Source organism: Canis lupus, chromosome 27 (genome assembly GCF_048164855.1).
Source record: "Canis lupus baileyi chromosome 27, mCanLup2.hap1, whole genome shotgun sequence".
In the NCBI taxonomy this organism is placed as follows: Eukaryota; Metazoa; Chordata; class Mammalia; order Carnivora; family Canidae; genus Canis; species Canis lupus.
Genome location: NC_132864.1, coordinates 8,216,656 through 8,232,079, shown reverse-complemented (window position 1 = coordinate 8,232,079; position 15,424 = coordinate 8,216,656). Strand labels below are relative to the sequence as shown.

General features: G+C 53.0%; 1 protein-coding gene across 21 annotated transcripts in view; it reads right to left on the bottom strand.

Moving 5' to 3' along the window:
* Positions 1 to 15,424, bottom strand: part of RIMBP2 (RIMS binding protein 2) — a 224,486-nt gene that overhangs the window by 18,175 nt on the left and 190,887 nt on the right. For 12 of the 21 annotated variants that reach the window (XM_072802123.1, XM_072802119.1, XM_072802121.1 and 9 more), the window contains 5 exons: positions 10,789 to 10,940; positions 9,158 to 9,619; positions 7,241 to 7,384; positions 4,254 to 4,412; positions 1,220 to 1,906 (listed from right to left, as the gene is read on the bottom strand). In XM_072802123.1, coding sequence (XP_072658224.1) covers positions 1,220 to 1,906; positions 4,254 to 4,412; positions 7,241 to 7,384; positions 9,158 to 9,619; positions 10,789 to 10,940 — 1,604 coding nt within the window. The remainder of the gene's footprint in view (positions 1 to 1,219; positions 1,907 to 4,253; positions 4,413 to 7,240; positions 7,385 to 9,157; positions 9,620 to 10,788; positions 10,941 to 15,424) is intronic. The other 9 variants (XM_072802127.1, XM_072802124.1, XM_072802126.1 and 6 more) reach the window with 2 other exon arrangements.

The window sequence follows — 15,424 nt, the reverse complement described above, 5'->3', positions numbered from 1 at the left end:
CAAACTCGGCTCGTCACAGCTGCGGCACCTCTGACCACACACGGCCCTTAGCTAGCCTCGGGCCAGCCTGCCCCCTGCCGCGCCCCCGGAGGGGCGACTGCACTTCCAAACATCCCGCTTAGACAAAGTTGGGTGTGAGGTCAGTAAAACTCAAAGACAGAGGGTTCTGTGGGTTATCAGCGTGGAAACTCACGGCAACATCGTGGCCCTAATCTGAAGACGCCAATCAATTTTCAGGGCTGACTCGGATGGTTTGCTTCTAACTTGCACTAAAGGTCAGAATCATAGGAGATAATCATAGCGAAACGTCCAGCTCACTGGTAAGTAGTTGAGTCAGAAAGTTCTCAGGGACACAGGGAATGAAAGGTGGTCAGGGAGTCCCAGTAATTAGGTGGTGGGGCGGGGTGTGGGCTGCAGGTGGCAGGTGACTCAGTGGATTCCAGATCGGCGCCCTGGTGTGGACAGACCACGACCGCAGGGCTCAGACCCAAGGCCTGGTGCCTGGTGGCGGCTCACCTGTGTTTTCATGGAAAAGTTCAGCATGACAGGGGCAAATGTTCTGGAAAGGGGACACAATATAAACATGAATGAAGCCTTGAATGAACCCCTACTCCTGACAACCTGCTAATAAGCCTGGAACACAAGGCAGGAGGATGTGTCTAGAGCTGATGATGAAAAATTAATTCTGAAAACTGTCCCCTGGAAGGAGGAAGAGCTTTAAAAAAAAAAAAAAACACTTTGAAAACAATACGTAAAAATGGATCTCTTCAATAATTGCTCCTTTGTTTTTTCCAGTTACAGATGAAGACCAAAACACATCGCCAGCCAAAAACTATAACCACAATAAGAAAGTATCCTCAACGGTGTCAGTGGTGACAAGTCCCCTGGGGTTCGTTTAAAAAATACATGTTGCCAAACTTTCGGATCATCATAGTTCAGCTAACCCTTAATTAAAATTTAGATTCAGTTGTCCTTTAATTGAAGCAGCCATAATTGTCGCTGATTCTGGGGGTGTGGAGGGGGTCAGTATTCTAAAGCAAAGTAAAGGGGTCGTCAGCATGGGCAAAGATTGGGAAGCAATGGGACTTAAATCAAAATGCATGGAAATGACAGACAAGCCAGCAGAGCGGCTCCCCAGGGATGGACACCAACAGAAATAAATCAGGTAAAAGAATGAACATGGATTGGTTTGGCAAGCAGATGTGAGAAGGAAGTTTACTTCACACACCACAGGGCCTTCTGCAACCCAGGGAGGTGCCTCTGGGGCAGTGGCCCTACTGTCGGGCATTTTTATGCTTTTCTTCCAGATATCCCGCGAGCCGTGGTGACCCAGGGGTTCCTCCCAGCCATACTTCCTGGGGGTGGATCTCTCTGGGCTCAGGTGGGTGTCATCGCTCCTGATGACGTCGTTGGGGTCCACTTGCTCCCCAAAGTCCTCCTCGATGCTGCTTTGCCGGGTCAGCGTCCGCCGCCGGGCCAGCAGAGGCCTCAGGCTTCTACAGGGACAGTGCCCAGGGCCTGGGCTGCACTTGGCCATGCTTCTGAAGCTAAAACGCAGCTCCTCCTCCTCACTGCCACAGTCCAGGCCACTGTCGGGGCTCCTGCTGGCCACGCGGCCCAACCGACAGCCTCTGTCTTCCAGGACGACGTCCTTGGCAGGGGGGCCGCCCCCAGGGCCCCTGGCTTTGGCTGGGAGCCAAGAGGCCTGCGGGGCCTCATCCCCACTGCAGGCCCGGGCCCTGGCCCTGGCCGAGTACCCTAAGCCCTGTCTGTGCAAGAGCTCCAGGTGCTCTCCCTCCTCGGCTACTTCGGGGATACTGAACAGCCTCTTACTGTGGTGGGTCAGCTGGGGGTGCTCAGGCGGCTCCAGGAAGGCTCCTTCAGTGGGGCTACTCTGAAAGCACTCCTTAAAGGGGTGGTGTGTTAACATGGGTGTGACCAAAGTGACACGGGGGTAAGGAAAGAAAATAGACACAATTAGTCTCAGAGGCGATGAGGGGCAGCAAGCATGTGTGTACTCGTGGGGCAAAAGGCATGCTCTGACCCGGCTCTGAAATGAGAACACAAAGTTAAAGAGATGGTGCCTCGGCGGGGGAGGGGGTGGTGTCGGGGGGCACACCGTGGTCACGGTCACCTGGAGCAGGTGGTGCTCTGAGCAGAGGAGAGGCAGGGGCAGGGGGCAGCAGGGGGCACAGCCTCGGAGGCCTGCACCCTGAGGAGGCTGCACCCACTGGCTGCCTCGAGGGGGTCCTGGCGGCAGAGGTGGGGCCCACGGGGATGTGCCCATGACTGCCCAGGCCTCCTTCCCTGCCTCCCTCGCTTTGCTGGTGGATGAATGCGGAGCCGCCCCACACCAGGAAGTGCCTGGTCACTCTGTGCCCACTGGCCCTGCAGAGGTCCTCTCCACTGGGGCATCCCCGAGCCCATCCTCCACGCCCACTGAGCAGGGTGCACACCTGGGCTGCCTCACCAGACAAGGTCCTTCCTCCTGGGGTCCCGCTTGGGGCTCTGCAAGCTGGCGACCCTGGTGCATTCACCTGAGCGGACGGGCGCAGGGGCTGGAGCTCAGTGCTGGTGGTAAGGCCTGGCAGGGCTCCCTGGCTGCTGACCCAAACCCTCCCCTTTGCTAACCTGACACCCACCGTGTGCTTGTGAGCATGAGGAAGGGGTCTAATCTGGGGGCTCCCAGGGTAGGTGGAAGCTGGCTCAGCTGCAGGGAATTGTCATGAGCAGAAAGCTGAGCCCAGCAATGTCAGATCCCCAAAATGTCGGACTTTCTAAAGAACTCAGAAGTCCAGATCAGCCTGTAAAACGTCAGAATTTAGAAAAAAAAGAAATAGCGTACAGGCAAGGCCAGGTGAACCTGCAGCCATCAGCAGCCACTCTGCCCGCTGTCAGCTCCCAGGCGGCCTCCCCCAGGAGGCCACCCCAGCTGGCACAGCAGCACCTGGCCAGGGGGTTTTATACAAAACTCATTGCTCTCTGGGCCTCTCCCTGGGACAGAAGGCAAACTTTTGCTTCTTTGCTTAACTATTTGCAGGAAGTGCCCTCCCTGGAGCTTTCTCCAACAAAAGGAGAAGTATCATGGAAAAAACAGATACAGGCTTCGCCCAGCCTATCTGTGAACACATGCAGGCAGCTGGGTTCTGGGGCAAAGCATGGGAGAGTCGGGGGGAGGCCTGGGCTTGCCTCCCTCAAGGATGAGTTCTGCTGGCCAGTGATGCCTTGGGAGCTGATGGGAAGCCAAGGAGGAGCCACCAGGAGTGGCAGGAGCTGCCACCATGTGGGATTTGCACAGGACTCCAGCATGTTCTTTAGCGACAGAATAACTCTAAGGCCCTGCCAGGGGCCTTTGCTGGGCGAGCATCTAAGTCTTATCTACGCAAGTAGGCAGTGAATTGGGAGCCAGAGCTGTTACCTTCTATCCACTATTCAAAACATATGCCCCTTTGTTCTAGAGAAAGTCCACGGTCGGGTGCTTAATCTCACTGGGATTTTGCTCTCCATGGCTTTTCTAGTTGCAAAGCCCACAAGGGTCCTAGCAGCTGTCTCTCTCCCCCCAGGGTGGGGACAACTGGAGGACCGCGGCCACACTGCTCGCCCAGTGCTGGGCATGCACACGAGGGCAAGCCTCCTCCTTGGCTCCTTGGAGGCTTCATGCCCAGGTTCCGTGAAGGTGACCCCCATCACGCCCACTAGTGGTGGCCACACTGGGGGTGGGAGTGGAGGATGGTAGGCCCTGGGGGGCGGTGTCTGGGAAGGGGCCTGTGTGGGTTGCCCCTGGCGCCCTGCAATCCTCTGGCTTCCGTGCCCCCTGAAGCACCTACCACCACAACTTCTTCCTTGCATGGGACGTGCAAAACCCCTGGCTGGGCGGCTGGTCCCCAGGCCCCCCGTCTGCTCCAAGGCCTACTCTCCAGCTGCTGGCTCTGCAATTAGCACTTGAGGCTGGGGCAGGGCAGGGGCTTCCCTGATTTGTTCCTTCCCCCTAGATTCCTGGTACTGAGCTGGGCACCCTGAGGGTTCAGACAGACTCTCCCAAACCCCTCCTCCCAGACTTTTGGGCCAAGTGCAGGTCAGGAGGTTGGAGAAATTCCTGAACACAAACTCAACCATGAGGAAGAAGCCGATTGCAACCCATGGGCTTCCCCCAGTAGAACAAGGCCTGTTGGAGCCACTGCAGCCCCAGCAAAGAGGCAGGGGACGGGAGCTCCAGGCCGCGCAGAGGAAGCCGGTGACCAAGGGCCACTGACCTTGAGGGCGTTGTGGGATGTGCCACTGGGCCTCCTCCTGCCCCCGTCCTCCAGCTGCATCTCAGAGTAGAGCTCTTCCTCGTCCTCCTCCATGATGTCAGAGAGGTCAGAGCCCCGGCTGCTCTCCGTGTGGTATTCGTCTCCATGGCAGCAGTGAGGCTGGTGGCCAAGATAAGGGGACACTATGGAGCCCCACAGAGTCAGGGCCACCCAGGCTCTCCTTGCAACCTTCCCCTGCTCTGTTTGCTTGCGAGCCCCACACTCATGTGTGTGCGCATGTGTGTATGCATGTGTGTGTGCATCCGCATGTGTGCATATGTGTGTGTGCATGTGTATGTATGTGTGCATGTGTGTGAGTGCATGTATGCGTGCATATGTGTGTAGGTGTGTGCATGCGTATGTGTGCGTGCTTATGTGTGTGGGTGTGCATATGTGCATATGTATGTGTGTGCATTCATATGCATGTGTGTATGCATGTGCGTGCATGTGTGCGTGCATGCGGGTGTATGTGTGTGCTGAGTGCATGCATATGCCTGTTCATGTGTGCGTGTGTGCATGTGTGAGTTGCTCCTGTCATGGAGAGGAAGGCCTGGACGTCCCCATCTGTCAGGCTCAGGGAACCAGGAGGGCAGAGATGGCCTGCCCAGGTCTGCTAGCTCCGAGTCAGCAGGACCAGGGAGAGACCCTTATAGGCTCTGGTGGCAGCAGTACTCGGGCACATGATACATGTGCAATGGAGAGCAGCGGCTGGTGGGAAAGTGCATGTATGTGCACCATATACAGACATGTAAGATTTTTTAAAGTACCATATAGTCTAACACACACGCACCCTAGGCTGTCTGGAGAACAGCCCCATCCGGGCAGGAGGTGGGCACCCCGCACTGCCCAGGCTCACTCTGGGCCCATCTCGGTCAGGGACGCCTGATGGAGCCTGTGAGTGCAGGAGGCAGTAACAATGTAATGGAAAGGCCTCCTTGAGAATAAAGGGTGCACATGGTAATGTGCATGGGAACACAGATACCGACAGCCCTGGCCAGGACCGTGACTTCGGGGTGGCTTGAGGCTTGGCGTCCCGCTCACTCAGAGTGTCCCACATTCAGTATCTCGAGTATTTAAGGCCAAATAAGTAACATTGCAACAACTGCACACCCTGACAAGCTCAGATTTATGAACAGGTTCTATTTCTGCTAGATGGTGTTAACGTTTCTTTACATTCCTGGTGGACAAATGCATTTCATAGCAGCCCATGACACATTTATTAAGAATACTCTGGTTTTTGGACGCCTGGGTGGCTCAGCAGTTGAGCATCCACCTTCGGCTCAGGGCGTGATCCCAGGGTCCTGGGATCGAGTCCCACATTGGGTTCCCTGCAGGGAGCCTGCTTCTCCCTCTGCCTGTGTCTCTGCTTCTGTCTGTGTGTGCGAATGCGAGTCTCTCACGAATAAATAAATAAAAATTTTAAAAAAAGGAATACACTGGTTTTCATTTACAACCATAGATAAAGACAAATATGCACTTCTGGCCATGTTAAGTTCGTGGCTTGCGAAGGAGGCAGGAGGCTCTGCAAGCCTCAGCAGGGAGAAGTGGCCCAGAAGGTTCTCAGCCTGAGCCTCTGTGGCCTCCGGGTAGAAGCTACTCCAGCTGTAATTCTCTCACTTGGTGCCAAGTAGAAGATATACAACAAATGGCTTTAAATACACAGAGACCAGGCTGGTTTTCACTCAGTCTTCCCCGGGTGTACAGGAAACTCCCCTCCACAAGGATAGAGTCTCATCTGATTCCAACCCAATGATGTCAGAATAAACTCATGGGATGGAAGGAGGGGTCTGTTGCTGGCCAGATACATCACTCATAAGCTATTGGTAGGAATCCTGTTCCTCTCTTGGTGCTGGGCACATGATTCCAGTTTGCCCAGTGAGAAGTAGCAGGACACCTGATGGAGCTTCTGGAAAATACTTTTCTTCCAGTTAAGAGCAAAGTACCTGAAAAGAAAGCCTCCTCTTTTTTTATCTGTCCCTTCCTTCCTTCTTGGGGTGCTGTCACATAAGGATGTGATTACTGAAGCTTCAGCAGCCACTTTGTAGCAAAGAGGGGAATATCAAAAGTGCGGAAAATTCAGAAGTGAGAACCCAGACACAACTGGCTAGCTGAATCAGCCTGACAACTTCCTACCTGAGGCTTCTTGTATCTCGGGGTGGGGAAATGTCTTCATCACCTTCGTCATTATAGTTGGGCATTCTGTGTCTTTTGTTAAAATTAAGGCAAGTAGAATTATTTAATCTTGCATACAAAGAACCTGCTGGTTGAGAGCCTGGGTAACCTGCCTGCAGAGCTATAGCTAGCAGCAGCAGGGCCAGGATGTGACCCCTCGTGTGTGAGTCCAACATCCCTGAGGCCATGACACTGCCCTGCCTCATGTGTGCTGCTGGTTTCAGGTGACCTGGTCCCTGCAGTGTCTTCATTCCCTGACACCCCCGAATCTCTAGCCCTTTCCATCTCTTGTCCAATCAAGGATGCTTCTATTAGAGCACATGATCAAAATTTGGAGACAAAACACAAGGCGGGACACATCTGCTCGGAAGGGTCTGGTCTGGAAGGAGAAGCACTGACATTTCATGCTCTGGGTGTAGGATGTGGACCCTCTCATTTCAGGTTCTCCCATGGTACCTCACACATGGCAGATGCTCAGCAAACATTTGTCTGATTCATAAAAGTAGATGAACAAATGGTGGGTTCTAAGTTGACCAGATGATCATCTGTAGGTTTACCTGGCCCACAGAACACCCTAATGGCCAGGTGTCAGCACAGGGCAGCCGGGGAGGTGAAAGGTTCCCATTTAGACTTCTGGAACTGTCCCAAGTGAGGTGACACATGCACAGGCGTTGTTAAACACAAACTTCTCCAAGGGCCTCAGTGGTTCTGGCTCCAGACCCTGCACAGGGCACTGTGGCTGGGGAGGCCCACAGGGACCCCGCTCCCACACTCACCTGCTTGCCAAGTTCTGAGCCTTTCAGAAAGTCGTCCACCGAGGCACCTCTCCTCTTGATGTCCGGGGAGTCATAGCTGTCCTCCTCATCTGAGTTCATGTACTGCCCACTGCCCCTCTCCAGGAAGATGCTCCTTTTCTCTAGCTTGGAAGGAGAAGGAAAGAAGCTGTCAGGAGGGGCTGGGAGGGGGAGGAGGCCTCCAGGTCCCCGAATCTTCTGGGTTCAGCCTCTCCTTCGCCCAGCCCCCCACCCTCCTGGGAGCTACTGCGGGCAGGGACCCGTGTTGGATAGCCCAGCGCTGGCCTCTGATGCACTGCCCCCTGCCCCTGACCAGAACCACTTCCTGCCTCTGCTGGAGGTGACCTAGGGATACCAGCAGAAAGTTCTCTCTCCATCTGTCTCCTTTGCCCAGCTCTTGACCTGATCAACTAATTTTCTTGAAAAATGAGACTCAGAGGTTTGCTTTCTCTCCATGCTTTTGAAAGGTGACCTGGCAGGGGAGTTGGCAGCCCCAGAGACTGGCTCCAGCCTGTCCTTGGGGACCCTGCCTGGGGGTCTCAGGGCTGCAGGATATGTGGCTGCCATCCCAAAGAGTGGAGGGCCACGGTCCACTGCCAGGCCCCACCTGCCCACAGAGCTTCCATACACCCAACATTCAGAGTCAGGCTTCTGCTTTGTGAAGATGACACAAAGGTGGTCAGCCCACAATAAGTGTGCATACTTGGAAGCACTTCCCTCATCAGAAGTCACAAATTAGTGTTAAGTTGTTTTTTAGGTATTTGAAGCCAATCCTGAACCAAATGGGAGAATTCACAGAAAAACCTGGATTCCCAGTGTTTCAGGAGGCCCTGAAAGCTATCACTGCACCTCACATCCCTCCTGGGTGTCCTGTATATGGCCTGTATCACCTAGCTCTGACCTTTAGGGTCTGTGCCCTTCCTGAGGTTCCCTGGCCCGGTCCCCACCCCAGAGTCAGGCCAACCCGGCCCATGGGACCTCCAGGAAGTGGGGGTCCTCCAGCATCAGCATGGATGTCAGAGAGGGCGGTGCCAGGGGTCACCAACCTGGAGAGACCAGCAGACATGCTGGGTGCCCCGGCAGACCAGTACACCTGAGGAAAAGATGGGAACTTTGTCCCAGGTGGTGGTGGTAGGGCACATGGTCTAGTCCAGTTCCAGATTCTACTCTCCAAGGCCTGGATGGGGGACACACTTCATAGGTGTTTCTTAACTGTCACGTCTCATTGCATATCTTGTCTGGAATACGGCCCCACCATAATCCAAATGCTCCCCGTCCCCACGGCCTGGACAGTTTCCAGTAACAGACATGTGAGTATATTTATATACATGCATGTCAGCATGTAGGGATATATGTAGATGCACGTGTATATACACATCTGTCTATATGTGCACATACGTAGGTCTCTGTGTCTGCAAACATGTCTGTGAGCGTGTGTACACACACACATGCATGCGTGCACACACACACACACACACACACACACACACAGCTATAGCTCTGAAGCATGCAGAACTAAGATGTGAGCCTCGTTCAGGGAGAGGGTCTCTGAGCTGACTTCCAGAAGGCACCACTCAGACCCTCAACACAGACCAGAGCCTAGGTAGCAGGCTGCTCACTGCCTGTTTTCTGATCTAAGCCAGACTGGTAGAGAAGCATTTTCTCCAAGTACACGTCCAGAGTCACATACTGAAAACATTTTGATTCCATCAGGATCTGGCCAAGAAAGCAATCTGCGGGGAAACGGAGGCTGCATGGCATGGGCATCCCTCTCTCCCAGGCCAGGCAGCCCCTGGGCACCAGCATTGCGCAGCCCCCTCTGCAGCCTCACGGGGGCCGATGGATGAGGGACAGGTTGCCTTCCAGATGACATGGAAGCAGCGACAAGCCCAGCCTTACCCTGCTGCTCTCGGCCACTCTCTGCGCAGCTTCCCGGGCCATAGCCTTGGCAACCGAGGTGGAAACCGGGGTGCCCTGCGGCTGCGGGAGGATCCGACTGGGCGAGGGGGAGCGCCTCCCCGGGCCTGAGCCCTGCAGGCTGGGCGGCTCCAGCATGTGCCCGTGGACCGGGGCTGGAGCCCGACCCTGCTCCCAGGCCTCGTCCACTGTGATATGGGGACCCAGGTGTTCATCTTTGGTTTCAAGGGCTCCGACACTTGCTAAGGGCTTCGGTGTGGGAGCAGTTCTCGGGTGGGGGGTTGGAGGCACCAGGAGGTCAGGGGGAATGGCAGCGGTGGTGGAGTCCGTGGACTCGCCCTGTGCAGAGAGGGTCCGCACGGTCACGCCCTTGGCTTCCAGGCTTCGCAGCCGCACGACCTCCACAGCTATGCTGTCTGCCATGGGGGAGATGACCTCGGCCACCTGCACACAGAGAATGCCCGTCACAGGAAGCCCACCTCCCCGCAGCTTCTCCCCCTGTACCTGACAGCCCGTCGTGCCTGGACACTGGGGCCCTATCCATGCCCAGCCCAACCACGCCCGGCCTGCAGATGGAAGGAGCCTCGGAGGGAGGAGCAGGCTAGGGGCTTTCGAAGACCCAACATGTGCAGTTGTTGGAGGTTCCCAGGCACCAACAAGGGCCATGCCTTCCCTTCCCAGTCCAGACCCATTCAGATACAGACATGAGGCCTCAGAGGATCAGAAACCAGGTGTAAACTGCCAAAGCTGGGAGGGGAACCAAATGGACTTCCTGCTGCCATAGAGCGAGGACAGCACCTCATCTGTACAGGCATAGCCTGCCTGTGGGCTTCCCCACAGAGGGGGAGCAGTGGGGAGGAGGGGAGCTGAAGGGAGTCCTGGAGGAGGAGGGGAGCTGAAGGGAGACCTGGAGGAGGAGGGGAAACAGAGGGGAGTCCTGGAGAAGGGGGAGCAGAGGGGGGTTCTGGGGGGGAGGGGAGCAGAAGGAGAACACCCCTGCAGGTGGCAGCTCCCAAGGACCAGGTAGGAATAGCTCAGATAGGCACTTGCATCTGATGTGTCACCCCTGGCTCCTTGGTGGGAACAGGAGGGGAATAGAGAATGCACAGAAGCTCCCTCCAGCCTCCCCCAGGCAGCCTTGTCTGTGTCCATGTCCCTGTCATGCACTGGGACGAGGTTGGGCTGATATGGGGTCCCTACAGCGGAATTAAGGACACACTGCTTCTGGGAGCCGGGCCAGCTGTGTGTTGATGCGCATGTGTCCCCCTCCACTTTGGCTGAGGTGCCATCTTTTCAACAACAGTTGGTGGAGTTTATGAGCCCATCATCCATTGAGGGGGCCCTGATTTGGTGGGGTCAAGAGGTGAGTTTTCAGTACCAAGGGGAGAAGAACAGGAACCGCCCAGGGCGTGGGAGGTTGGCAGAGAGAATTCTTGGAAAGAAGGAGCCACAGGGGAGAAGGGGGCTGTCAGTGTTCTGGGAGGGAGGAGGGCCTGGGAGAAGCTGCAGGTGCTCTTCAGGAAGGGCTGGTTGATCTTGGGGGCATGCCCCTCCCCTGTGTTCACCGCTCCAGGTTCCGGCGGTCCCCGTGCAACCCCCCAACCAGAACTCACCCTCTGCCCTTTTGCATACACGCCATAGCCAGACACATTGGCCCCGTTGGACAGCCCGGCAGTCGTCAGGGCCGGCGGCTTCCAGGAGACCTGGATGGTGGCTGGGGTGGCCCCAGGGTGGACGGTGACGTCCTGTGGGGGCGCCGGAGGGCCTGGGGGCACAGAAGGCAGAGCTTTCAGGGCCCAGCCCTCTAGCCAGTGAGCAGTTGGTGGTGCGATGCTCAGGGCTCTCACCTGGAAGGAGCACTCTGAGTCCTGTGGCCAGGGCAGGAGGGGAGAGCACGGGGTGGGTGGGCAGAGTGGCAGCAGGGCAACAGCCCCTGGCATGTCCCGAGGCACTGCTGCTCACCTGGGCCTCCGTCTGCCCTCTGCGACCACCTGCGCCCTGTTCCTGGCATGGACATACTTAGCCAGGCCACGGGATTGGCTCAGCTGCACCAAGAGAGCCCAGCATTTGGCAGAGGACAGAGATCCCTCCCTCCCTTCTCCTCTCCTTGCTGCCTCCTCTCTTCCTTCCTCTCTCTGTTTGTGGACTTGAGAGAAGGTAGGCATGGGCCACATATCACCCATCTTCCCACTCTGTGGGAGGGGACAGAGCTGAGGAGCAAGAGATGGGTGTGAGAACAGCATCTGAGCCTGAGAATCCAGCTCCACACAGACTTTCCAGTCACCCCAGCTAATGCTTCCTGCTGTGCAGTGGCCACACCCAATGTGCTGACTAGGTGCTGAGCAGCATGTTCAAGCAGCAGGGAGCCAGTGGCCAAGGCCCCGGTCATGCTGCCTGTCGCCCTGTGTGGCTTCCTTCCCTCAAAGTCTGGTGCAAACCTCCCACATCTTCCTGTTCAAATGTACATGGCATTTCATTTGGAAGGGAATGGATGCATAACGCCCAGGAGGAAAGCTCTGGGCCCTGCGTACTCCAAGACCTTGCTACAGTTCTCCCAAGGTGTGCACTTCTGGGTAGGAGGATGCCAGCCGTGTACTGAAGACTCACTCCATGCCACACATTCCTCTCTTCCTGTGTCCTTCACACCGCATGATGCTCACCACACCTGTGATTCCAGTGCACCCCCACTTTGCACGTGAGGAAATTCAGGTTCAAGGGAAGTCACTCAGCTATTCAGTGTTGGAAGCAGGATTCACACCCACGCATCCCTGCAGCCCATTTGCAAAGGCAGATACGACTCCACTCTTAATAACACGCTGTAATAAAGTTCTTCAAAATTCCTTCACAACCTGGTTCAGAAGTGAAATTCTACCTGGATGGTTAATTTAAACGTGACATATTGCCAAAGAAAGGCATGTTTAGAATCTTGACTCAAAGAGCAGATGTCCTTTCATTCACAATTCCCCCATCCACTCACCCACTCAGCACAGACTTGGCTACTACTAGATACAAGGCCTTTGCCTTAGAACCAAGACAGCCAGTTGTGTCATCCAAGAAATGTGAAAAAGTCAGAGGCAGGACGGAACATAGATAGGAAAGTAGACACTGGAGCCTGCCTGCCCAGGTTCAGGTCTCAGATCTGCCAATTACTGACATAGGACCTTGGATGACTGTCTTTTATTTAGTTACCTTATCTATGAAATAGATAATATAGCGCCTGGTGGCAACAACTGCTATTTACTCAGTCACACATCGTCATCATATTATTATTTTACTCCTGCTCAGACAGCTGTGCTCAGTTTCCAAACTTCCCTTTTGGTAAGACATGGCCCTGTGGCTGACTTATGAAGGAACGTGGGCAGAAGTGGTGGGTGCCATGTCCAGGCTAGCCCACCAAAGTCTCCCCAGGTGAACTTATATGGTCCTTCCCCCTCTGGTTGTCTGGGAAGGAGATGCCCCTGTGGATAGCCTCACGAGTCACATACTGGAAATGGTGAAAACATGATACCGGCATGCCTGGGTCCCCAAATCACCATCAGAAGAGGGCTGCCCATCAGCAATATCTGCATCAGATTGAATCATGAACAAGCTCCTGAGAAATCATGGTTTTGAACATACATCCAATCATCCATACAGCCAATGCCAACAAGCTGTGAGATAAATGAATTGATGTGTAGGTGAAGTGCTTATAGCAGTGGACAGGCTCAGAGTAAGTGGCCTTTCTATGCTAACTATTGTTATTATTTGTTTCAACTTGACTCCAAAGGCACTGGACACCCTCCCATACAAGATCTTGACATCTCCAGCCTCTATATCAGAAGTGGAAGACCTTTCTAAAGGGAACAATCCTTTTGGTGGGGATCACTTGTTTTGGAGGCTGTTGATAGTTGGATATGTCTGACCAGACTCAGGATTTAGTGATGATGAGTCTGTTTTCTGTCTCTGAGGGTGACTGTTCCTTCCTAAGCACTGCTGACTTCATCAACCTTGAGGGCTGTCTGTCTCCTTCCCTGTGACTGGTCATTGTGATGGATTCAGTCTGCCAAATATGGGATTGATCACGGAGGCACTCATCCACTCAAAGCTGAATTCCTGCCAGGGCTCTTGGAGACACTGTGGGGTACCACTTCCCCTAATTGCCTCACCACCATCCTCATGACCTGGTAGCATTCAGAAGATGAAAGTGATCAGTGGTTCTTGTCAAAGCCAGGTCTTTCTCCTTGGCTTAGGAAGAATACCCAGCAATGAGAAAAGCAGCCACACCTTGTGGTGGAAAAAAGCACCTAGAACTATTTCAAAAAGCCTCCCATGAACATGTCCAGTGTGATTCATCCTACAGTAGTGGGTAGAGAGGATGTGGACACCATGTGATCAGTGCCTAGAAAGAAGGGAAACACATAGCAAAACCCACACTTAACCAGATTCCTTTTTATTCTCTCTACAACACTGCCCAGCTCACTTCTATGAGAGATATAGTCCAAGCAGAAAGTGGTGGTCTTGCTGGATTGTGGAATTAAAAGTCAGCATTCAGTGATGGCAGAGATGATAGAAATTGAGAGAAATCCCAAAGAGTGAAGATCCAATGCAAGAGGATCCCTAACCTCTGTGTGCCCATTCCCCTCAAACTATTCAGTGACTCCTAAATCATTCCTGGGCAGGGCAGGCAAGAATGCCAACAACATAAAGGAAAGAAAATGGCTAGACTATAGAGTTCAGCAATGATTCTGATAGCTGCCCTAGGCTAAGAGGAAGAATTTGGAGTTAAGTCCTGCTAAGTTAGAGAAACTTGAGCTTTCCATTACAGAGAGAGAAGGTCCATATCATAGAAGTTGGAATCATACATCAGGACTACAGGCCACATATGTATTTGAACAAATTCTAGCTGAAAACTTTCCTAATCTGGGAAGGGAAACAGGCATTCAGATCCAGGAAATAGAGAGATCCCCCCCTAAAATCAATAAAAACCGTTCAACACCTCGACATTTAATTGTGAAGCTTGCAAATTCCAAAGATAAGGAGAAGATCCTTAAAGCAGCAAGAGACAAGAAATCCCTGACTTTTATGGGGAGGAGTATTAGGGTAACAGCAGACCTCTCCACAGAGACCTGGCAGGCCAGAAAGGGCTGGCAGGATATATTCAGGGTCCTAAATGAGAAGAACATGCAACCAAGAATACTTTATCCAGCAAGGCTCTCATTCAAAATGGAAGGAGAGATAAAGAGCTTCCAAGACAGGCAGCAACTAAAAGAATATGTGACCTCCAAACCAGCTCTGCAAGAAATTTTAAGGGGGACTCTTAAAATTCCCCTTTAAGAAGAAGTTCAGTGGAACAGTCCACAAAAACAAAGACTGAATAGATATCATGATGACACTAAACTCCTATCTCTCAATAGTAACTCTGAATGTGAACGGGCTTAATGACCCCATCAAAAGGCGCAGGGTTTCAGACTGGATAAAAAAGCAGGACCCATCTATTTGCTGTCTACAAGAGACTCATTTTAGACAGAAGGACACCTACAGCCTGAAAATAAAAGGTTGGAGAACCATTTACCATTCGAATGGTCCTCAAAAGAAAGCAGGGGTAGCCATCCTTATATCAGATAAACTAAAATTTACCCCAAAGACTGTAGTGAGAGATGAAGAGGGACACTATATTATACTTAAAGGATCTATTCAACAAGAGGACTTAACAATCCTCAATATATATGCTCCGAATGTGGGAGCTGCCAAATATATAAATCAATTATTAACCAAAGTGAAGAAATACTTAGATAATAATACACTTATACTTGGTGACTTCAATCTAGCTCTTTCTATACTCGATAGGTCTTCTAAGCACAACATCTCCAAAGAAACGAGAGCTTTAAATGATACACTGGACCAGATGGATTTCACAGATATCTACAGAACTTTACATCCAAACTCAACTGAATACACATTCTTCTCAAGCACACATGGAACTTTCTCCAGAATAGACCACATATTGGGTCACAAATCGGGTCTGAACCGATACCAAAAGATTGGGATTGTCCCCTGCATATTCTCGGACCATAATGCCTTGAAATTAGAACTAAATCACAACAAGAAGTTTGGAAGGACCTCAAACACGTGGAGGTTAAGGACCATCCTGCTAAAAGATAAAAGGGTCAACCAGGAAATTAAGAATTAAAAAGATTCATGGAAACTAATGAGAATGAAGATACAGCCGTTCAAAATCTTTGGGATGCAGCAAAAGCAGTCCTAAGGGGG